Source organism: Mirounga angustirostris, unplaced genomic scaffold (genome assembly GCF_029215605.1).
Source record: "Mirounga angustirostris isolate CCGP_5_RB_7025 unplaced genomic scaffold, mMirAng1.0.hap1 SCAF_2, whole genome shotgun sequence".
In the NCBI taxonomy this organism is placed as follows: Eukaryota; Metazoa; Chordata; class Mammalia; order Carnivora; family Phocidae; genus Mirounga; species Mirounga angustirostris.
Window position 1 is genome coordinate 97968435 of NW_026991710.1, and position 18941 is coordinate 97987375.

Sequence of the window (18941 nt, forward strand, 5' to 3'; positions counted from 1 at the left end):
TGTGCTCTCTCTCTCTCTCTCTCAAAAAAAAAAAAAAATGGAATTCAGAAATTTAATTCCAAATATTGTAAAATTACAATATTTGCATTGGCAACAAAAATATGTCACATGCTTTAAAGAATGTATACAACTAAATCTATCTTTATGGTAGTTTGGCGTAAAGTTACAAAAATAATTTTTAGTATTTTTTTATTCAAATTTCTACAATAGTGCCTTTCTTTATAGTAATAACTTTTTAAAAATTGTAGAACGTTCAGTAGTACTTTGTAAATTTGGAGAACAGATCTTCTATCTTTTATTTTTTTGGTTATAAAATGATATATTTAAAATCCCAAATAGATCATTAAAAAATAATCAGGACTTGATGATATTATACCATCAGCTTCTCTTTAAATGTGGGTTTTAGGGGCGCCTGGGTGGCTCAGTCGTTAAGCGTCTGCCTTCAGCTCAGGTCATGATCTCAGGGCCCTGGGATCGAGCCCCACATCGGGCTCCCTGCTCTGCGGGGAGCCTGCTTCTCCCTCCCCCACTCCCCCTGCTTCTGTTCCCTCTCTTGCTGTGTCTCTCTCTGTCAAATAAATAAATAAAATCTTAAAAAAAAAAAATAAATGTGGGTTTTATTTTTGATTCATCACAGAATGCACTTTCTTTTTCTGTTTTTACCGTTTCAAATTTTGGAGGGAGAGAATATTCAACTTCAAAGTAAGAATTAAGTTGTAAAAACAAATTAAAAAACAGCATAAAGCATTGAAGCCATTAGTTTGAATAAGCTACATCCCAAAATTTCATATTCTTTTAAAAACCACAGAATAAGCTCCATGAAGTGTTTTCTTCAGAAACAATTTCATCTATGTAAGTAATTTTATGGTAATCTTCTTAGAGAAAATCCTACATGCTCTTATATATATTTCACTCAGACAAGTTTTTAACTCAGCATTTTCTGTAATACATACAGACACAGTGACTTGTTAAAGAAAATGAATTATAAAAGAGATAAATTAGGAATAAATTACTTTCATTTCAAAGGGATGTTTTACTTAGCAAGTCCTTTATCTCACAGATCTTTAAAATAGTTGTAATTTTAGTGTTTTTAAATAGGAATTGATTTACAGGAACTATTTCAGAAATTATACAGACATAATAAAAACTTTTATAGAAAGTAGTACAATACATGCATTTCCTCCTAAGTATTTTTAAAGCCTCTTTCTTTTCTCTCTTCTTGATAGCTTAAATGCTTTAAAATGTAACAAGCATTAAAAAAAAAACTACTGCAATGCTATGGAGAGTGAATTAAAAAGAGTTTCTGGGGTAGCCAAGTGGCTCAGTCAGTTAAGCATCTGACTCTTGATCTCAGCCCAGGTCTTGATCTCAGGGTCATGAGTTTAAGTCCCACATTGGGCTCAGGGCCTACTTAAAAAAAATAATAATAATAATTTCTGGAATTAGTCCACTTGTTGAAAGTTCATTTCCCTTCATTTGAACTTTGTTGTATTTACTTCTGACACAGTTATTTTGGTCACAGTGATAAAGTATAACTGGTTATCAATGGTCTATATAAAATGCTGTCAAAACCTTGAGTCTTTCCTTTTTCTTGTCTTCTCTTTTCCATTAATCAATTCAGGAAAAAGAAATCTTTCCCACATTTTATCTTTTGGTTTGCCCTTTACTTGCCTATTTTTGTCTTTTAGTATATAACGGATACAATTTGTGACTGCCTTCCTTTCCTCTTCTTCTACTACTTTAGCTTATGCTCTACAACTCCATGTTGTTATTTTTCTAAGTTTCCTCTAGATGTCACGGGAAATTACCTTGATGCAATGGTAGCCTCCAAGTACACCACAAGCCAAGCTATTGCAGCGGTCATGGAATAGAAGGCTCACAGACCAGAGATTCTCAAATCACACATCCCTTTAAAGCAAAAAGAAAGAGATGGGGTAAGTTACCACACTTAGGATATGGGACAAATGGGAAGGACCACACTCTATGAATCCCAAGTTATGCAATGTTCATATGTGTGCACTCCCTTTCTCACTGTGTGTGTGTCTGCTGCATTAGTCTTCCTCACTGATGACCTGGGGACAGACTGACATTTAGGCAGGGAGGTCAACAGAGAGAAGGTGCCTGGGGCCAATGATAGACACTTACTCTATTAAAGAGAAGCAGTGGCAAATATTCTTGGCCATAGGTTTAGTTTGCCAATTAGACAATAGCCAACAGCTATAGATATTATCAGCAATTCTTAGGTAGAGTACATTTGGGTCCGGAATATGGCCATGGGTGGCCCACGTAAGGGTGACACTGATGAGGGATAGAAGCAGAAAAATTTCACCTTTGGCCCAGAAGGCTGACCTACAGCCTGCACAGTTTCAATAAGGATCAAATACATGCTGGTTGCTACATTCTTAAAGGGTCTCATGACCGCCTGTAAATCTTGACAATATTTAATATTGAACTGAATGATAAACACTAGGGAAATCTTGGGAAAGTAATTTTATAAGTAGAAATTTGAAGAAGACATTTATGATCTAATATGCCCTGCACATCCCCTCCCCCTTGAACACTAAGCATATAACCACCAACTTTATACAGCAAAAGTGTAGCTCCTTCTACCCACAGGTCCTGTCCCAGTGCTATTTAAATGAGAGACTGAAGATGTCTCAAGACTTCTTTCTGAACCATTGTGTTCAATGATCCGACAACAACATGGTTGTCAGCCTAGAGGTGGCATGATCATGGTTTGGTCTTTCCATCCCTTTACATCTATAAACAACACTCTTGCTTGTTCTATCATATATTTCACTTAGTCGATCTAGCTTTACATCTTTCAGGTTACTTAGTATCTATTTTTAGCAAATCTTATGAACTCTGCCTATGTCTCACAATCTACTTGCTTTCTCATTATCTATACTTACCACATCCTATGGGATTCATCCATCCCATTCTGTGCTCTCTAGCAGAGCTGATTTTCTGTAAGAATACAGCAAATTAGCATTATATTAACCAACATTTAAATAGTTTTCTTAATCTATTCAGTGAAATGTATTGACATTATGTAGTCTCTGTTATTTCACTCTTTTCACCTTGCCTTTTCTCACTTTCCTCTCAGTTTTGGTCATTTTGAAAAGACAAAAGGGATGTTTTGTGCAAATTCCCCAAATAAATCAAATGTACTCAATTTTCTATACATTTCCATTTGATAATGACATATAGTCTCTGAAATATATCTCTTCTTAATTTATATTCTAGGAAACCAGTGCTTTAAGATATTTTAATGTAATCACAATACCCTTTAAAAAAATCTATTGACAAGTGATAAAAACAATCTTCATCCCTGTTTCTTATGTAGTCCATGTATTTGACACACAAGGCTTATTAAATATTCTCTTGTACCACAGCTACACCAGATCTTAGCAATTGAGCACACACACACAAAAAAATACAGACTTAGAAACCTTCTGCACCTAATAACCATAAATGAATTTCTAACAATGATGTAGATGCAGAATACTAACTGGAAGTCTCCTATTTCTCCCCAACATAGCTACTCACAACCAATCTTTCCAACAAAGTTCAGATAAGTTAGAGAGAGTTAGCTCTAATCAATAGGTTCACCAATAAACATCTATTGAGTGTGTTCTTTACAAGGCACTGGCAGAAAGCAGAAGTTATCAGCGGATTCTGACATTCGTTTTACCTTTAGTGGTTTCCTAAAAAGTTCTACTAACCAAATGTTTTATTTTTTAAAAAGTCATTTTGGAGACTCTTTATCTGAGACTTTTTTTTACTCAATTATAAATTCATAAAATGTACAAGAAAGAAGGCATGTTTGGAGAAAAAAGACAAAAACTTTAATATGTCTGGATGACTAGGTTTATCAGAATGAAGCTGGGCAGGGTGGCAGAGTATTGCTCAGCATATAATGCTAAGTGGTGTAGATTTTTATCCCCTTGAACATAAACCTGTGCTGTCCAATATGGTAGCCACCAGCCAAATATGAATAATTAAATTTAATTAACTAAATCAAATAAAAATTCAGTTTCTTGGGTAAACCAGCCAGATTTCAAATACGCAGTGGATACATATGGCTAGTGGCAACTATATTGGTTAGTGAAGGAGCACATTTCCATTATTATAGAAAGTTCTACTGGACAGTCCTGCCCTATAGACATTGAGCAGAGTTGGAAATGATAAAATTATAATTTTCCAAAAATCTCTAGGAAGAATTTGATAAAGTGGAAAATGGTAGGGCAATTAGGATATGAACCAGGATGCACATCATACTTAGACTGTGGTTGCAGAAATGAAGACTAGTATGTGTGTTTGTGTTAGGGTTGGGGTCAGGGAGAGAGCTACAGCCAGAGTAGATATGGAGGGTGAAGGAGAGACAGAGTGCTTCTTATTTAGGAAAATGGGTGGATATTGATCTTATTCTCTGAAATAGGAAACTCTAGAGGAGTGGAATATATATATTTGAGAAGACGGGGTGGATGATGAATTTAGGTTATATCCTTGTTAAGTTTGAGATTGTGAGGGACATTCTAGTAAGATATACAACAGGCAGTTGGATATATAGATTTTTAAGTCATTCTCAAGGAGCCTAGGAGGAGATACCTAAATGTTACATGGATTTATCATTACTTCCTTAAAATCAGTACCTAGAAGTGAAATTTTTCTCAAAGAGTATGAATTATATGTGGAGACTTTCCAAGTTTCTTCTTCCTCCTTTCCCCACAACACACACTCCCTGGTGGCCCTTACATTGCCATGATGAACAGATGTTACTGACAGGCACGTGCAATACTCTACAGGTGAGTTGATGGGGTCTGGTGTTTTATAATTAATTGGTTGGGAGACAGATTTCAGAGTTATAACACTTTCTTTGTAAAAACTACAACCTTCTACTGGAATCCAACGGTTTTGTAAATACCATAAAGTAGAACACATTTGCATCTTTATTAGTTTGGGTGCCCGGCAAGAAAACAGAAATCATTAAAAAAATTCTAAACAGCATTTGCTATGGGGAAATGTTGACATAGGTGTTGAAGGCTAGAAGAGCAAAAGGAGAAGGTGAGATTAAATTAGAAATTCCTAATTGCTGGAAGTGGCTACCAGTCCTAGAGCTGGTAGAACAGAGGGTGGGGGTGGTATTAAAGTCTGAGAGCAAACTCACTGCTGAGGATGCTACAGGAGGATGGGAAAAGGGAAGGCAGGACCACTGGAGGGGTTGCTGCAATTGGCTCTGGGACTTTTAAAGGGTACGGATGTCTTCCTGGATACCAAATGCAGAAAGTGAGAGAAAAGAACAACAGCCTTCCAATGTTCCACCTTATGATTTTCTACCTGTGTTTCTTCTTGGGAGAATCATACAGAGAGCCATTTAACAAGGAAGGCTGAGAAATGTAGTCTGTAGACTCTCAGGCCAACTATCATCACAGAGCAGAGTTTAGGTGAGTGTGTGGCTCAAAGACCACAGGCAAATAACCTACACCATGCTTTACCAGGAGGGAAAAAAAAAGTAAACTACAAAAAAACAAAAACAAAAACAAAAACCCTGACTTACTTGGTTTCTATTCTTTGACAAGAATATATTGAACAAATGCTTATTCCTATCCCGATAAATAGTTCAAATCAGTACTCAACTTACATGATTGGCAGGAGATGCAACTGATTTTTAAAGAAACACTGTAATTCATATGTACAAGTTAGTATTGTCTTTTAATGTATTGGCCCCTTGAAAGTTAACATACTTTCAAATAGTGCTGTCATTACTCAAGGGGTATTTAGAACTCCTTTGAAATTGCCTTTCAGAGCTAGTTCTTGAGAAATACATGATAATTAGTAGAATCTATCCCTGCCCACTTTTGGCCTAGTCTGAGTCACCTGGGTTTGATCTGGAGGCTTTATTAAGTTTCAAGAATAAAGACTTGTTGCTAATGTTGGTAAGTACTTGCCACAGTTTCCAATTAAACTTGAGGCAACATGATGTCTTAGTCTACTTCTGCTACTTTGAATTTGGAATAAGACAACAAATGTGGTGGATAATAATAGCAGTAACTTAAGACCGGTCTTTACTGCCTTTCTATGAAGAGAGGAGAGTCACGGCTGTGCCCTGCCCACCCGCACCCTCCCTAATTTCAGCAGGCTGTTTCTATATCCCAGGGTTATTTCCAGCTAAGACAAATGTATAGGCACAAATGTATAAACACAAAAAGTGCCCCTAGCCTCTGTCGTCTAGGACGTGAACCAAGACCACATTTTACGATCACCCACCCACTTCCCTAACGGGACGAATCCATGTACTTTTCCATTTGCCATATCCATACGGCATTTTGGTAAAATAGGAAACTTCTCAAGGGCTTGTGAGGTGTGGAGCACAGGCAAATGCAATGGTTTGTTCCCTGAAGGGAAACGTAAGTAGTAATAAAAATCTTAACAAACACCTCCGTGACACCACGTGCCAGGCTCTGTTTATTCTTTCAATCTTCACAGTTCTGTGACGTAGTCACTTTTATAACCCACTTTACAAATGAGAAACCCGGGGCTCACGGAGGCGATTAACTAGCCAAGACTACTCATCTCGTAAAGGACAGTCCAGGGTTCAAACGCGACACTCGGGTCCGAGTTTGTGCTTTCAGTAAAAAACTGTAACTGCTATTCTGGCAATTTTTACACCGTCAGTACTGGCAACTGGGGAACTAATGGAAAAGGGAATCAACAAAACGGTCCACACCTCGTAAACAGCGCTGATGCACCAAAGAAGGCCAATGTCCCCAGGGAGGGCAGGCGAGAGGACAGGGGGTGTGCCCGCTCTGGAGCGGCTTTGACAGACGCCGTTCCCGGCGGCAAAAGGGCTTCAGCGACCGCTCCGCCTCCACAACATCCCTCATTGGGTCCCTTCCAGGCAGCGTCAAATCGCGGGCGTTCAGAAGGAGGTGGGACTTCCGGGCTCGGTGCGGCCAATAGTGGCCGCGCCGGAAATACCTATGGAGGAAAGGCTGAGGGACACCCGGTGCTTGAAGATTCCGGCGAATCTTGTATTTCACAGACTCGGAAGAAAAATCGGGTTGTTTTTCATCCGCTAATTGTCAGGTTTTGGGGGCAGTGGGAAACAGGAGTTGGGACATGGACAGCCGCTTGCAGGAGATCCGGGAGCGGCAGAAGTTACGGCGACAGCTCCTTGCGCAGCAGGTCCGCGGCCCAGGGAGGAATCGAGAGTGCGCGTGCGCGATTCCCTTCTCCTCCCGGTCTTTCTTCTCCGTCTTTGCCTACCCACTGCGGTGCATACTTTCCTGGTTCCGCGACCCTGTTCCCAGGCCTGCCTGCCTTCCTTGTTCTTAACCGCCGCAGCACCCCTCATATTCTCCATCCTGTGCCGCGGTCATTGTGTTGCTGAACCGAACGCCACGACTGGTCTTCAGCAACCATTATGGAATGCACGCCAAGTGTCTGGCGCAGGGCTCAAGGATGGGGATACAAAGCTTTGGTCTTTGTAAATAAATTACCGTAGTTCACGCAAGGAAGAGTGACTTGTTATCCCTTAAGTTTCGCTAGACGATGTAAATGGTCTTCTGTGTCTTGCCTTTCTTCTTAACACGTAATTCTTGAGATCGTGGCTTCCTTGTGAAATAGATTTATAGTGTTTTCTTTGGGATCATGTCTAAAGACTGCATTAGAAGTAGCCTGAGTGTAAATTTTAGTTTGTGCATCTTGTGTGTTGCAGTCCGCTGTGCTAAATACGGTATCTTCGTCATCACCCATCGCTAACATGTGAATTCTTACTCTGTATCAGTCACAGCAAACCCTTCAAATAGGTATCATTAACTTCACTTACCGAATAACGAAATAGAGTGTAGAGAGGTTAAGTAATTTTTGCCCCGTGTCTCTCACCGCTAGGCCAGAAAATGGAACCCAGTTTGTCTCTCCAAAGCTTGTCTTCACTGCTTCTCGTGTGTAAGTTAACACTTGATCAGGAGAGTACACATGCAGAAAATGCAGATGTACTCCTCTACTGAGAGAGTTTGTGTTTCCCATCCTACCATTCATACCAGTAAAAGTGATGGAGAAAATACTAAGAGGTTTTAATGAGGCATCTTACCGTTATTTTTTCAGTAATGAATCTTGGTTTTAGTAAATGAAAATTTGAAACCTATACTCTTATGATCTGATGGAAAGGTTTGTGGTATAGTGTTAAAAATGTGGGACTTTGGAATCAGATCTGTTCTGTCCCTCTGGCAATATGGTCTGGGACAAATCAGGTATCTTTTCCAAGCCTTCTTCCCACCTTCTTTTATCAAGTTGTCCTCAGAATACTCAGTAGCTTTGTTACCACCAAGTAAGGTTCTCATTTTTGAGTTTTGAATTCTTTGACTTAAAATGCATTCGTAAATAGTTATTTTTGTGTCTTACTATATACCAGGGGATCTAGTAGCCACTGGCAATTCAACTATGTATAAAAAGTAGTCCTTACCCTAAAAGAGCTTGCATAGTGCATAAAACTTAATAATGGGTCCTGTTTATTAAGTACCTTCAGTGAATCAAGACTGCTAAGCTTTTTATATACATTATCTTCAGTCATACAAGTCAGATGCTATTTGCATCTTACAGATGCAGAAAATAGAGCTCAAAAGAATTTAAGTTACATGCTGAAGTCCACAAAGTTTGTAAGTTTGCAAGCTGCAGTTTTAGGCCTTTCCATGCTCTTTCCAGTACACTAGCTGCTCCCTGGTCTTCTAGTTGGTTAGGAACTATTCCACTTAAGTAAGGATGTCTGATATAATCAATGACAGACCTCCACTTTACCAACTAATTTCAGCCTTTCTTTCGATTGCTTTTCTCCATATGAACAACACAGATTACTCCCTAGAATGTGATTTGTGCAATTTATACTTTATGATTTTTAAAAAATTGTCCTCCTTCCTTTCTGATTTCCGTCCATCCACTGTAGCACAGCTCAGGTCAGAACATTGCAATGAAAGCTATCAGAGAGATCTTGATCTCTCTAGCTAAGGATCTTCTTCCACCTGGCTTTTGTTGTCCTTACTGTTAAGTACACTATATTACTTATTGTTATACAGAATATAAACATCAGCAACTTACACCTGCTTTTAACTTAGCTGTAGCTTTATTCCAAAAAAATCGTATATGCTTTCAAATGATACCAAATTGTCCTAATTATTAAAATAATATATTTAGTGTTTCCATAATGGAAAATCTATGATTTACTTACTCCAGTCATTCCACAGTTTTGTGAGAATTTTGACTTAAAGCACTTCTATTGTAATACATTGTATTCTAATGTAGTAGGATATCTAATTGGTTCATTCAAATATTGAGTATCTACTCTTGAGTTAGGCATTATGCAAGCTGCTGAACATACAGATACCAAGAAGACAGAGTTCATCTCCTTAGGGAGCTTACATGTAACTTGGGGAGAAGAAAACAAAAGTAAAGATAAAATAATTGAAGTGTAAAATAAAATAACTGGAAGTTCCAATAAAATAATTGGAAGAGTTAAAATATCAGGAACATTTGATATATTGTAAGAGATTTATCATTGGAGAAAGATTTGGGGAGTCATGAAGTAGGCAAACTAAAAAGGCAGTGGTAATTGTTTGTTTGTTTTTAAAGATTTTATTTATTTATTTGACAGAGAGACAGGGGACACAAGCAGGGGAAGTGGGAGAGGGAGAAGCAGGCCTCCCGCCGAGCAGGGAGCCCGATGCGGGGCTCGATCCCAGGACCCTGAGATCATGACCTGAGCTGAAGGCAGACACTTAATGACTGAGCCACCCAGGCACTCCAAGGCAGTGGTTAATTGTTTAAGATCAAGGCTAGGGACTTGCTCTGATATTTTAGTATATTCCCTTTCCTGAGCTAAAGGGACTATTTAATGCAGATTTCCTCATGCCCTTCTTGTACTTACAAATATTAAATTGTTCCTCATAGCCTATAAATTGCAAATTGTTCATTTGGCTTTTAAAGATTTCCATGAACTGATCCCACTCTGTGTAGTCAGCTTATCTCAACTAGTTATTTGTTGTATTTTGCAGAATTTCCCCAACTGCCAAACAGAATTTGCATTACCATTTTTTAGGTAGTGTTAAAATTCAGTATTGTGCCTATAAATCATTGTATAAAGACTTGGCTTGAATAAAACTGGATAGGTACTTATTACAGCACAGGATACGTAAGATATAATATATGAGCTGATGGATACAAAGTGTTAATGCCTACCACCCTATATACACTATATGTTAGCTGCTTTTTTTGTTATTGCTACTGTTACTAAATTGTGTTTTATTATTTACTTAAAAAGTAGAGGATTGGCTGAAATTGCCTTAATTTCAAAATATAACAAAGTATAAAATGCTCGCTAGCTCTCAGATTTGTTCCTAATTAACATGGTTTTGTTCCAAGGTATTTCTAGTTTTTCCTGCATTTGCCTGCTGAGGTAGTTAGGGCTTTTTGGTTTCTCTGGGGGTTTTTTTGTTTTCTTTCTTTTAATATCTGATATGTTAAATGTTGCTACACCGGCTGGAAAGGCTATCCAATACATTATGATCTAATTTTTGGTTTTTGTCTTTTCTCAGTTGGGAGCAGAAAGTGCCGACAGCATTGGTGCTGTGTTAAATAGCAAAGATGAGCAGAGAGAAATTGCTGAAACAAGAGAAACTTGCAGGTCAGTTGAATAATTTTTTTTTTTTAGTGACATGTTAATATTGTGAAAGGGTTATTGTTTGTTTGTTTTTTAATTTTACTTATTTGAGAGAAAGGGGGAGAGAGAGGGTGAACACAAGTGGGGGGGGGCAGAGGGAAAGGGACAAGCAGACTCCCTGCTGAGAAGGGAACCTGACATGGGGCTGATCCCAAGACCCCAGATCATGACCTGAGCTGAAGGCAGATGCTTAACCGACTGAACCACCCAGGCGCCCCTGGTTATTGTTTTGATAAACAAATAATCCTAGGTATGAAGTGTGTTGTTACGACAAGCATCAAAATAAAGATTTCAGAAATACTGGTTTTTAGTATTCATGAATTATGAATTATGAAATACTTTCTGAATATAGTAACTTCTCATTCATGAAGTAGTTAGAAAATGGAATGTTAGACTAAGAATTAGCTTATATACCATAAATAATTTTATTTACAAATTCTTATGAGAGAAAACACACTTTGCCCTGAAAGTGGTATTCATTTGGTAGTTCATAAAGCACTTAGAATTTTTCAGTATTCTGGTTATTAATTTGAATATCAATTTTGCTTAAGACAGATTAGAATGATATATAATGTAGAAGTTTCTTTTTGCCACTCATCCATTATAAAAGCTAGTTTCTGATTTGGTTGCTTTCTCATAAAAGTAAAATACACGATTACCAATCAGGTTTTGTAATTTTTTTTTTTATTTTATAAATTGGATGAATAGATACTACTTAATCAGAAAAAATGTGCCTTGTTCTGTTTCTGTAAGCTGTTATTTAATATTATTAATAGCTGCCATTTATACATCTTTCTATATCTGTGTGTAACACTTCAGTTTTAATTTTCAGGGCTTCCTACGATACCTCTGCTCCAAATGCAAAACGTAAGTATCAGGACGAAGGAGAGACAGATGAAGACAAAATGGAAGAATATAAGGCAAGTAGAGAACAGGGCAATTTTCTGGTCAAGAAAAATATAAATCCTCACAATAATAGATTCTTTTTTTTTTAAATTTATTTTTATTATTTTTTTAAGATTTTATTTATTGAGAGAGAGAGAAGCACACAGAGGGAGAGTGCAGACTCCCTGCTGAGCACGGAGCCCAATGTAGAGCTCAATCCCAGGACCCTGGGATCATGACCCAAGCTGAAGGCAGACACTGAGCCAGCCAGGTGCCCTACAATAATAGATTCTTATCCAGGAAAATAAATTTGATGAAAAGCTCGATTTTAAACTTTCTAAAATAATTGTCAGTAGCATATGTATACAGGCACACCTTGAAGATATTGCAGGTTTGGTTCCAGATCACCACAATGAAGTGAATATTGCAATAATGCAAGTCAGATGAAATTTTTGGTCTCCCAGTGCACATAAAAGTTATGTCTACACTATCTTATAGTTTATTAAATGCAATAGCATTAATGTCTAATAAAACAAGTTATATACCTTAATTTAAGAATACTTTATTGGGGCGCCTGGGTGGCTCAGTCGTTAAGCGTCTGCCTTCGGCTCAGGTCATGATCCCAGGGTCCTGGGATCGAGCCCCGCATCGGGCTCCCTGCTCTGCAGGAAGCCTGCTTCTCCCTCTCCCACTCCCCCTGCTTGTGTTCCTGCTCTCGCTGTCTCTCTCTGTCAGATAAATAAATAAAATCTTTATTAAAAAAAAATACTTTATTGCTGGAATGCCTGGGTGGCTCAGTCAGTTGAGCATCTGCCTTCCGCTCAAGTCATGATCCCAGGGTCCCGAGATCAAGTCCCATATCAGGCTCCTTGCTCGGTGGGGAGCCCTCTTTTCCCTCTGCCTGCCGCTCCCCCGCTTGTGCTCGCTTTCTCTCTCTCTCTCAAATAAATAAATAAAATCTTTAAAAAAAATACTTTATTGCTAAAAAATGCTAGCCTTCATTTGAGCTTTTTAGCAAGGTTTAATCTTTTTGCTGGTGGAGGGTCTTGCCTCAGTGTTGCTGCAGCTTCCACATCAGCGCTTCCTGCGTCACCTTACACTTTCACGTTGAGATGACTTCTTTCCTTAAACCTCATGAACTGATCTTTATTAGCTTCAGACGTTTCTTCTGCAGCTTCCTCACCTCTCTCAGGCCTCATAGAATTGAAGAGAGTGAGGGCCTTGCTCTAGATTAGGCTTTGGCTGAAGGGAATGCTGTGGCTAGTTTGATCTTCTGTCCAGACCCAGTAAGCTTTTTCCATATCAGAAGTAAGGCTGTTTTGGGGCGCCTGGGTGGCTCAGTTGGTTAAGCGACTGCCTTCGGCTCAGGTCATGATCCTGGAGTCCCGGGATCGAGTCCCGCATCGGGCTCCCTGCTCAGCGGGGAGCCTGCTTCTCCCTCTGACCCTCCCCCCTCTCATGTGCTCCCTCATTCTCTCTCTCTCAAATAAATAAATAAAAATCTAAAAATAAATAAATAAATAGAAGTAAGGCTGTTTTACTTTCTTATCATCCATGTGTTTACTGAAGTAACAATTCTAATTTCTTTCAAGAACTTTTCCTTTGCATTCATAATTAAGCTGTTTGGCACAAAGGGCCTAGGTTTTGGCCTGTCTCAGATTCCACATGCTTTCCTCATTAAGCTTAATAATTTTTAGCTTTTGATTTAAAGTGAGAAATGTGCAATTCTTCCTTTTACTTGAATACTTAGAGGACTTGTAGGGTTACTAATTGACCTAATTTCAATATTGTGTCTCAGGAAATAGGGAGGCCCAAGGAGAGGGAGAGAGACAGGGGAACCACCAGTTGGTGGAACAATCAAAACACAACATTTATTGATAAAGTTCACCATCTTGTATGGACACGGTTCACTGTGCCCCAAAACGATTGTAATAGTAACATCAGAGATCACTGATCACAGATTGTTGATCATCATAACAAATATGGTAATGAAGAAATTAGAAATTTTGTTAAGAATTACCAAAATGTGACACAGAGACAAGAAGTGAGCAAATGCTGTCAGAAAAATGGTGCCAGTAGACTTGCTCGATGCAAGGTTGCCACAAACTTTCAGTTTGTAAAACATGCAATATCTGCAGCGTGCAATAAATTGAAGCACAATAAAATGAAGTAGTCCTGTAATCAGTTCAATTAAGATCTTTCAGTTTCCTCATTTTAATATAAGAGGTGATGGATATAAAGCATAATGCCTAGTAAGCCCTGGACAATAATATTCTTAAGTAAGACTAAGGAGGTAGATGTATCAGAAACTTTGGATAATGGGATCAGATTTTGAGTGGCTACAGTACTGTCTTTTTTGAGTTGTGTTATTCCGTGTTTATTAGTAGGGTAGTACAATTAAGATATTTTGAGAACCTATGGGCTAGACAATAATGTAGAACCGTTTCTGAAAGAGGCCGAAGGAAAAAACACAACTTCTAAACTTATAATTGCAATATTTAGTTGAAAAGAAAGTATTATAGACGAAAAACCTATCTCCATTTCTTTCAAGTTAATTGTTGTACAATTATATTTAATAGAGAATGCATAGTTTCAGTAAGTCTCTAGGAAGTTCAGTGATACAGTTACCTAATCTCATAAATACTGTTTTGTGCATTGCATTTTGGTATATGCTCATATGCAACTTAAATATAAGTGATTATTTTATTGTTATTTTACTTTATTTACTTATTATCATATAAATATGTATATTTAACCATATACAGTTCCTGATATTTTAACATTTTTGATCTATAAAAATAGTAGTTTCATATTGGTGTTTAATAGAAATAAAATTGCCCCATTGGTGGCCATGTCTTTCATGATTTGAGCTAAATTCTAATATCTATAGTATGAGATAAATAATATTAGACAATTCAGTCAACAAAATAAGTAGTTAGAGACAGGTATTTATTGATGAGAATGAAAAGGAAATTTTTATTTATTGTAAAAATAACTAGATAATGATAAGAATGCAAAGACTTCAGTGTTTGACTTTAATGATAATTTGAAAAATTATGTCTTAGGGAAATGAAATATTTATATTGAGTCTTGGGGCACCTGGGTGGCTCATTCGGTTAAGCGTCTGCCTTCGGCTCAGGTCATGATCCCGGGGTCCTAGGATCGAGCCCCACATCAGGCTCCCTGCTCATCAGGGAGCCTGCTTCTCCCTCTCCCTCTGCCTGCCGCTCCCCCTGCTTGTGCTCTCTCTGTCTCTCTATCAAATAAATAAATAAATAAAATCTTTAAAAAACAAAATATTTATATTGAGTCTTAATACTCAAGATATCATAAATACATAAAATATTCCTCCTATACATAAAATGTCTATTTAATCTTCCTTTTCCAAGGATGAATTAGAAATGCAGCAGGAAGAAGAGAATTTGCCTTATGAAGAAGAGATTTATAAAGATTCTAGTACTTTTCTTAAGGTAAATAAATTTTTATATCATAACTCTTCACATTTCAGCTCTATGCATGAAAAAATTTTAAATACTTATTTTCAACATTTTTTCAGTTATTGAGGAATAATTATTATAAAATAAAAATCATTTAAAATTATTCTTGAAATAGACTTCTGATACTTGGCCATTTAGGATGAGATAATACTGTATCAATGTCTGTAGCTACTAAAGAGTAATACTGTCATTTTAGTTGTGTTTTCAAATAGTCCTAATTTTTTTTAATCTACGGATCAACTTCTATTTTGTATGGCCTCATAACAAAAAGTAAATTACAGAGTTAGTGTATCTGCCATTAGAGTAAATGCTTTTAATTTAATTTTGGCTTTTTCTTTAGGGAACGCAGAGTTTAAATCCTCATAATGATTACTGCCAACATTTTGTAGACACTGGACATAGACCTCAAAATTTCATCAGGGATGTAGGTATGTTAGATTTGTTGGGAATATGCTATTGCTAACTCTTGATTACATGCATGTAATTTATCCATTTTGTGGATTATTTCTAACAAAATTATTTTTCCTGGCTTGGCTTTTCTAATTCCAAAATTATTTTTCCTGGCTTCTTGTTTTCATTCTGCATACTTACAGTATACCTTCCTTTTCCTTCCAGCAGTGTTACTCCCTTCCTTCCTTCCTTCTTCAGTTTGGTTCTGTGACTATCCTTGCATTTTTATTTTACCTTCATTTATTTCCTCTTTGATGCTTTTCCTTTCATTTGTAGGCTTGATTTTCTCACCTGTATTATTTTTTTACTTCTCTCTATAAAGAATTTAACATTTCTTGCAAGGTGGGGCTGTTGGCAACAAATTCCCTCAATATTTATTTTTCTAAGAAAGTCTTTATTTCTCTTTTACTTTTGAAGAATAATTTCACAGAGTATAGAATTCTTGGCTGGTGTTTTATTTTTTCAACACATTTTAAATATTTAACTCCAGTCTTTTATTGCTTGCATATTTCTGAGAAATTGGATATTTGTTCTTCTGTAGGCATGGCGGTTTTTTTCCTCTGATTTCTTTAGGATTTTTTCTTTATCTTTAACGTTCTGTAGTTTGAAAATGATATGCCGTAAGTTTAGGGGTTTTTTGGTATTATACTGTTTGATATTCTCTGAGCTTCCTGGATCTGGTTTGTTGTCTGACATTAATTTGGAGTTCTCAGTCATTATTATTTCAAATATTTCTTCTCTTCCTCTCTCTCGTTCTTCTGGTATTTCCATTACACATGTTACATCTTTTGTAGTTGTCCCATTGTTCTTGGATTTCCTAGCTTTTTTTTTGTTTTTTCTGATTTTGTTCTCTTTGCTTTTCAGTTTTTGAGTTTGCTATTAAGATATCCTCAAGCTCAGAGGTTCTTCCCTCAGCCCCTGTCCAGTCTACTAATAAGTCCCTCAAAGGCATTACCCCTGCATTTTTAAAAACAGCTTTATTGAGATGATTCATATACCATATAATTCACCCATTTAAAGGATATAATTCTGTTTGGTTTTTTTTTTTAGTTAATCCAGTTTGTGCAATCATCACCACAATGTAATTTTCGTCTCCCCTAAAGAAACCCCATTGCTAGTCAGTTCCCATTGCCGCCTCCTCATCTGCCCCCAACCTTAAGTAACCATTAATTGACTTTCTATCTCTAATAATTTGCGTATTCTAGACATTTCATATAAATGGAATTGTACAATATGTGGTATTTTGTGCCTGGCTTCTTTCACTTGGCACAGTGTTTTCAAGGGTCGTTGATGTTGTGGCATGAGCCAGTACTTTATTTATTTTGACTGCCAAATAGTATTCCATTGTATGTATGTACCATATTTTGTTGATCCATCCATTTGGGTTGTTTCCACTTTTTGGCTGTTATAAACAGTGCTGCATCAATATTCATGTAAAATTCTTGTGTGAACATATGCTTTCATTTCTCCTAGGCATATGTCTAAGAGTGGAATTGTTGGGTCATGTGTTAATTCTCTGTTTAACTTTTGGAGGAACTGCACAATTGTTTTTCAAAGCAGCTGTACCATTTGACATTCTTCCCAACAGTGTATGAGGGTCCCAGTTTCTTCCCATGCTTGACACTTAATATTCATCTGTCTTATTAATTATAGCCATCCTAGTGGGTATGAAGTGATAATTTCACTGTGATTTTGACTTGCATTTTCCTAGTGACTAATGATATTAGGCATCTTTTCATATGTTTGTTGGCTATTTAAGTATTTACTTTGGAGAAATATCCAAACTCTTTGCATATTTTTTAAGTGGTTATTTGCCTTTTTATTATTACATTGTAAGAGTTTATATTCTCAGTCCAAGCCGCTTATCAGACATATGATTTGGAAGTATTTTCTCCCATTCTGTGGGGTTATCTTTTTACTCTCTTGATGGTATAATTTGCAACACAAAAAAAATTTTAATTTTTATGTCATCTGATTTATTTTTTCTGTGTTGCTTGCAAGCAGTGTTACTCTTGAAGTAGAAACTGATTTTAGTGTTTTCATGAGCAAAATTTAGCTGTAGCATAAAAAGTTATGATAATGCTAAGTAAAATAAGCCAGCCAAGGAACAAATATGCAAATACTTAGGTACCTAAAAGAGTATATGTAATATGATTAATACTTATACTTTTATGAAGTATTAACATAGTCAAACTCATGGAATCAGAGAACAGTGGTTATCAGGGGTTGGAGGAAGGGGAAAATAGGGAGTGTTACTGAATTGATATAAAGTTTCAGTTATGCAAGATGAATTAGTTCTAGAGATCTACTGTATAGCATAGTGCTATACAGCAATGCTGTTGACTATAGTCAATAAAACTTTAGAAATTTGTTAAGGGTAGAGCTCATCTTAAGCATTATCACACATGTACATGCGTGCGTACATACACTCACAGACACACACCCCCCCCCCAGAGGAACACAAGAAAACTTTTAGAGGTGATGGATATGTCTGTTGCCTTGGCTGTGAGGATTTCACCAGTGCATGCCTATGTCTAAATTCATCAAATTGTGTATATTAAATATGTGTGTTTTTTATATATCAGTTATACTTTAGTAAAGCTGTTTTTTATGATAGTTGTATAACTGAATTTCATTATCTACCTTTCTGCTCTTAAGATACTTATTTCCCCACAGCAAAGATAAAGTACTTAGGAAACTATTACAGATTGAGAAAAACTTGCACTTTCTGTTTTATGGAAGAGTGAGAGCCAATTCTCCTGTGATTAAAACCTGACTATAATAAAAGTCTTTAAACTTGTTTTATTTGCAATTTGTTTTATAAGCACTGATTGAAGAGGCTTTACAAAATCTTTCACTTTTGGGGCACCTGGGTGGCTCAGTTGGTTAAGCGACTGCCTTCGGCTCAGGTCATGATCCTGGAGTCCCTGGATCGAGTCCCGTATCGGGCTCCCTGCTTGGCAGGGAGCCTGCTTCTCCCTCTGACCCTCCCCCCCATCATGTGCTCGCTCTCTCTCATTTTCTCTGTCTCAAATAAATAAATAAAATCTTAAAAAAACAAAACAAAACAAAATCTTTCACTTTTACTCTTTGATATTAAAGTTATTACTATCTGTACTTTTGGCTTTTAAATTAAGATGCTTATATGATTTATATTGTTAGGAATATGTTTCTTGGGGTGGCGGAGGAGAAAACCAAATAAAAACTTTTAGGAATCTTTGACGTTCAAAGCCTTACTTATCCGTATAGTTGTTTAACAGGCATTATGCTGCTTTACCTAAAATCTCTTCTGAGCTCAAAGATCTAAAACATTTTTGAGGACATGGGAACAGTGAGTCTCTGTTTTTAAGTACCCTTTGTAGGACTTATATATGTTTTTTAAGATCTTAAGCCTG

The 18941-nt window shown here is 37.0% G+C and overlaps 1 protein-coding gene and 1 long non-coding RNA gene across 3 annotated transcripts in view; one reads left to right on the forward strand and one right to left on the reverse strand.

Annotated features, from left to right (window-relative positions):
• LOC135363636 (uncharacterized) overlaps positions 1 to 6979 on the reverse strand; it is a 44341-nt gene extending 37362 nt beyond the window's left edge. Inside the window, exons 1-2 of the long non-coding RNA XR_010409505.1 lie at positions 6731 to 6979; positions 1809 to 1908 (exon numbers count right to left, since the gene is read on the reverse strand). This is a non-coding gene — a long non-coding RNA (uncharacterized LOC135363636). The remainder of the gene's footprint in view (positions 1 to 1808; positions 1909 to 6730) is intronic.
• The window catches only part of METTL14 (methyltransferase 14, N6-adenosine-methyltransferase non-catalytic subunit), a 43937-nt gene continuing 31970 nt past the window's right edge, over positions 6975 to 18941 (forward strand). For both annotated transcript variants that reach the window (XM_045870233.3, XM_045870234.2), the window contains exons 1-5: positions 6975 to 7188; positions 10590 to 10678; positions 11547 to 11634; positions 14989 to 15069; positions 15437 to 15524. In XM_045870233.3, the coding sequence (XP_045726189.1) occupies positions 7123 to 7188; positions 10590 to 10678; positions 11547 to 11634; positions 14989 to 15069; positions 15437 to 15524 (412 nt within the window). In that variant the 5' untranslated portion in view covers positions 6975 to 7122. The remainder of the gene's footprint in view (positions 7189 to 10589; positions 10679 to 11546; positions 11635 to 14988; positions 15070 to 15436; positions 15525 to 18941) is intronic.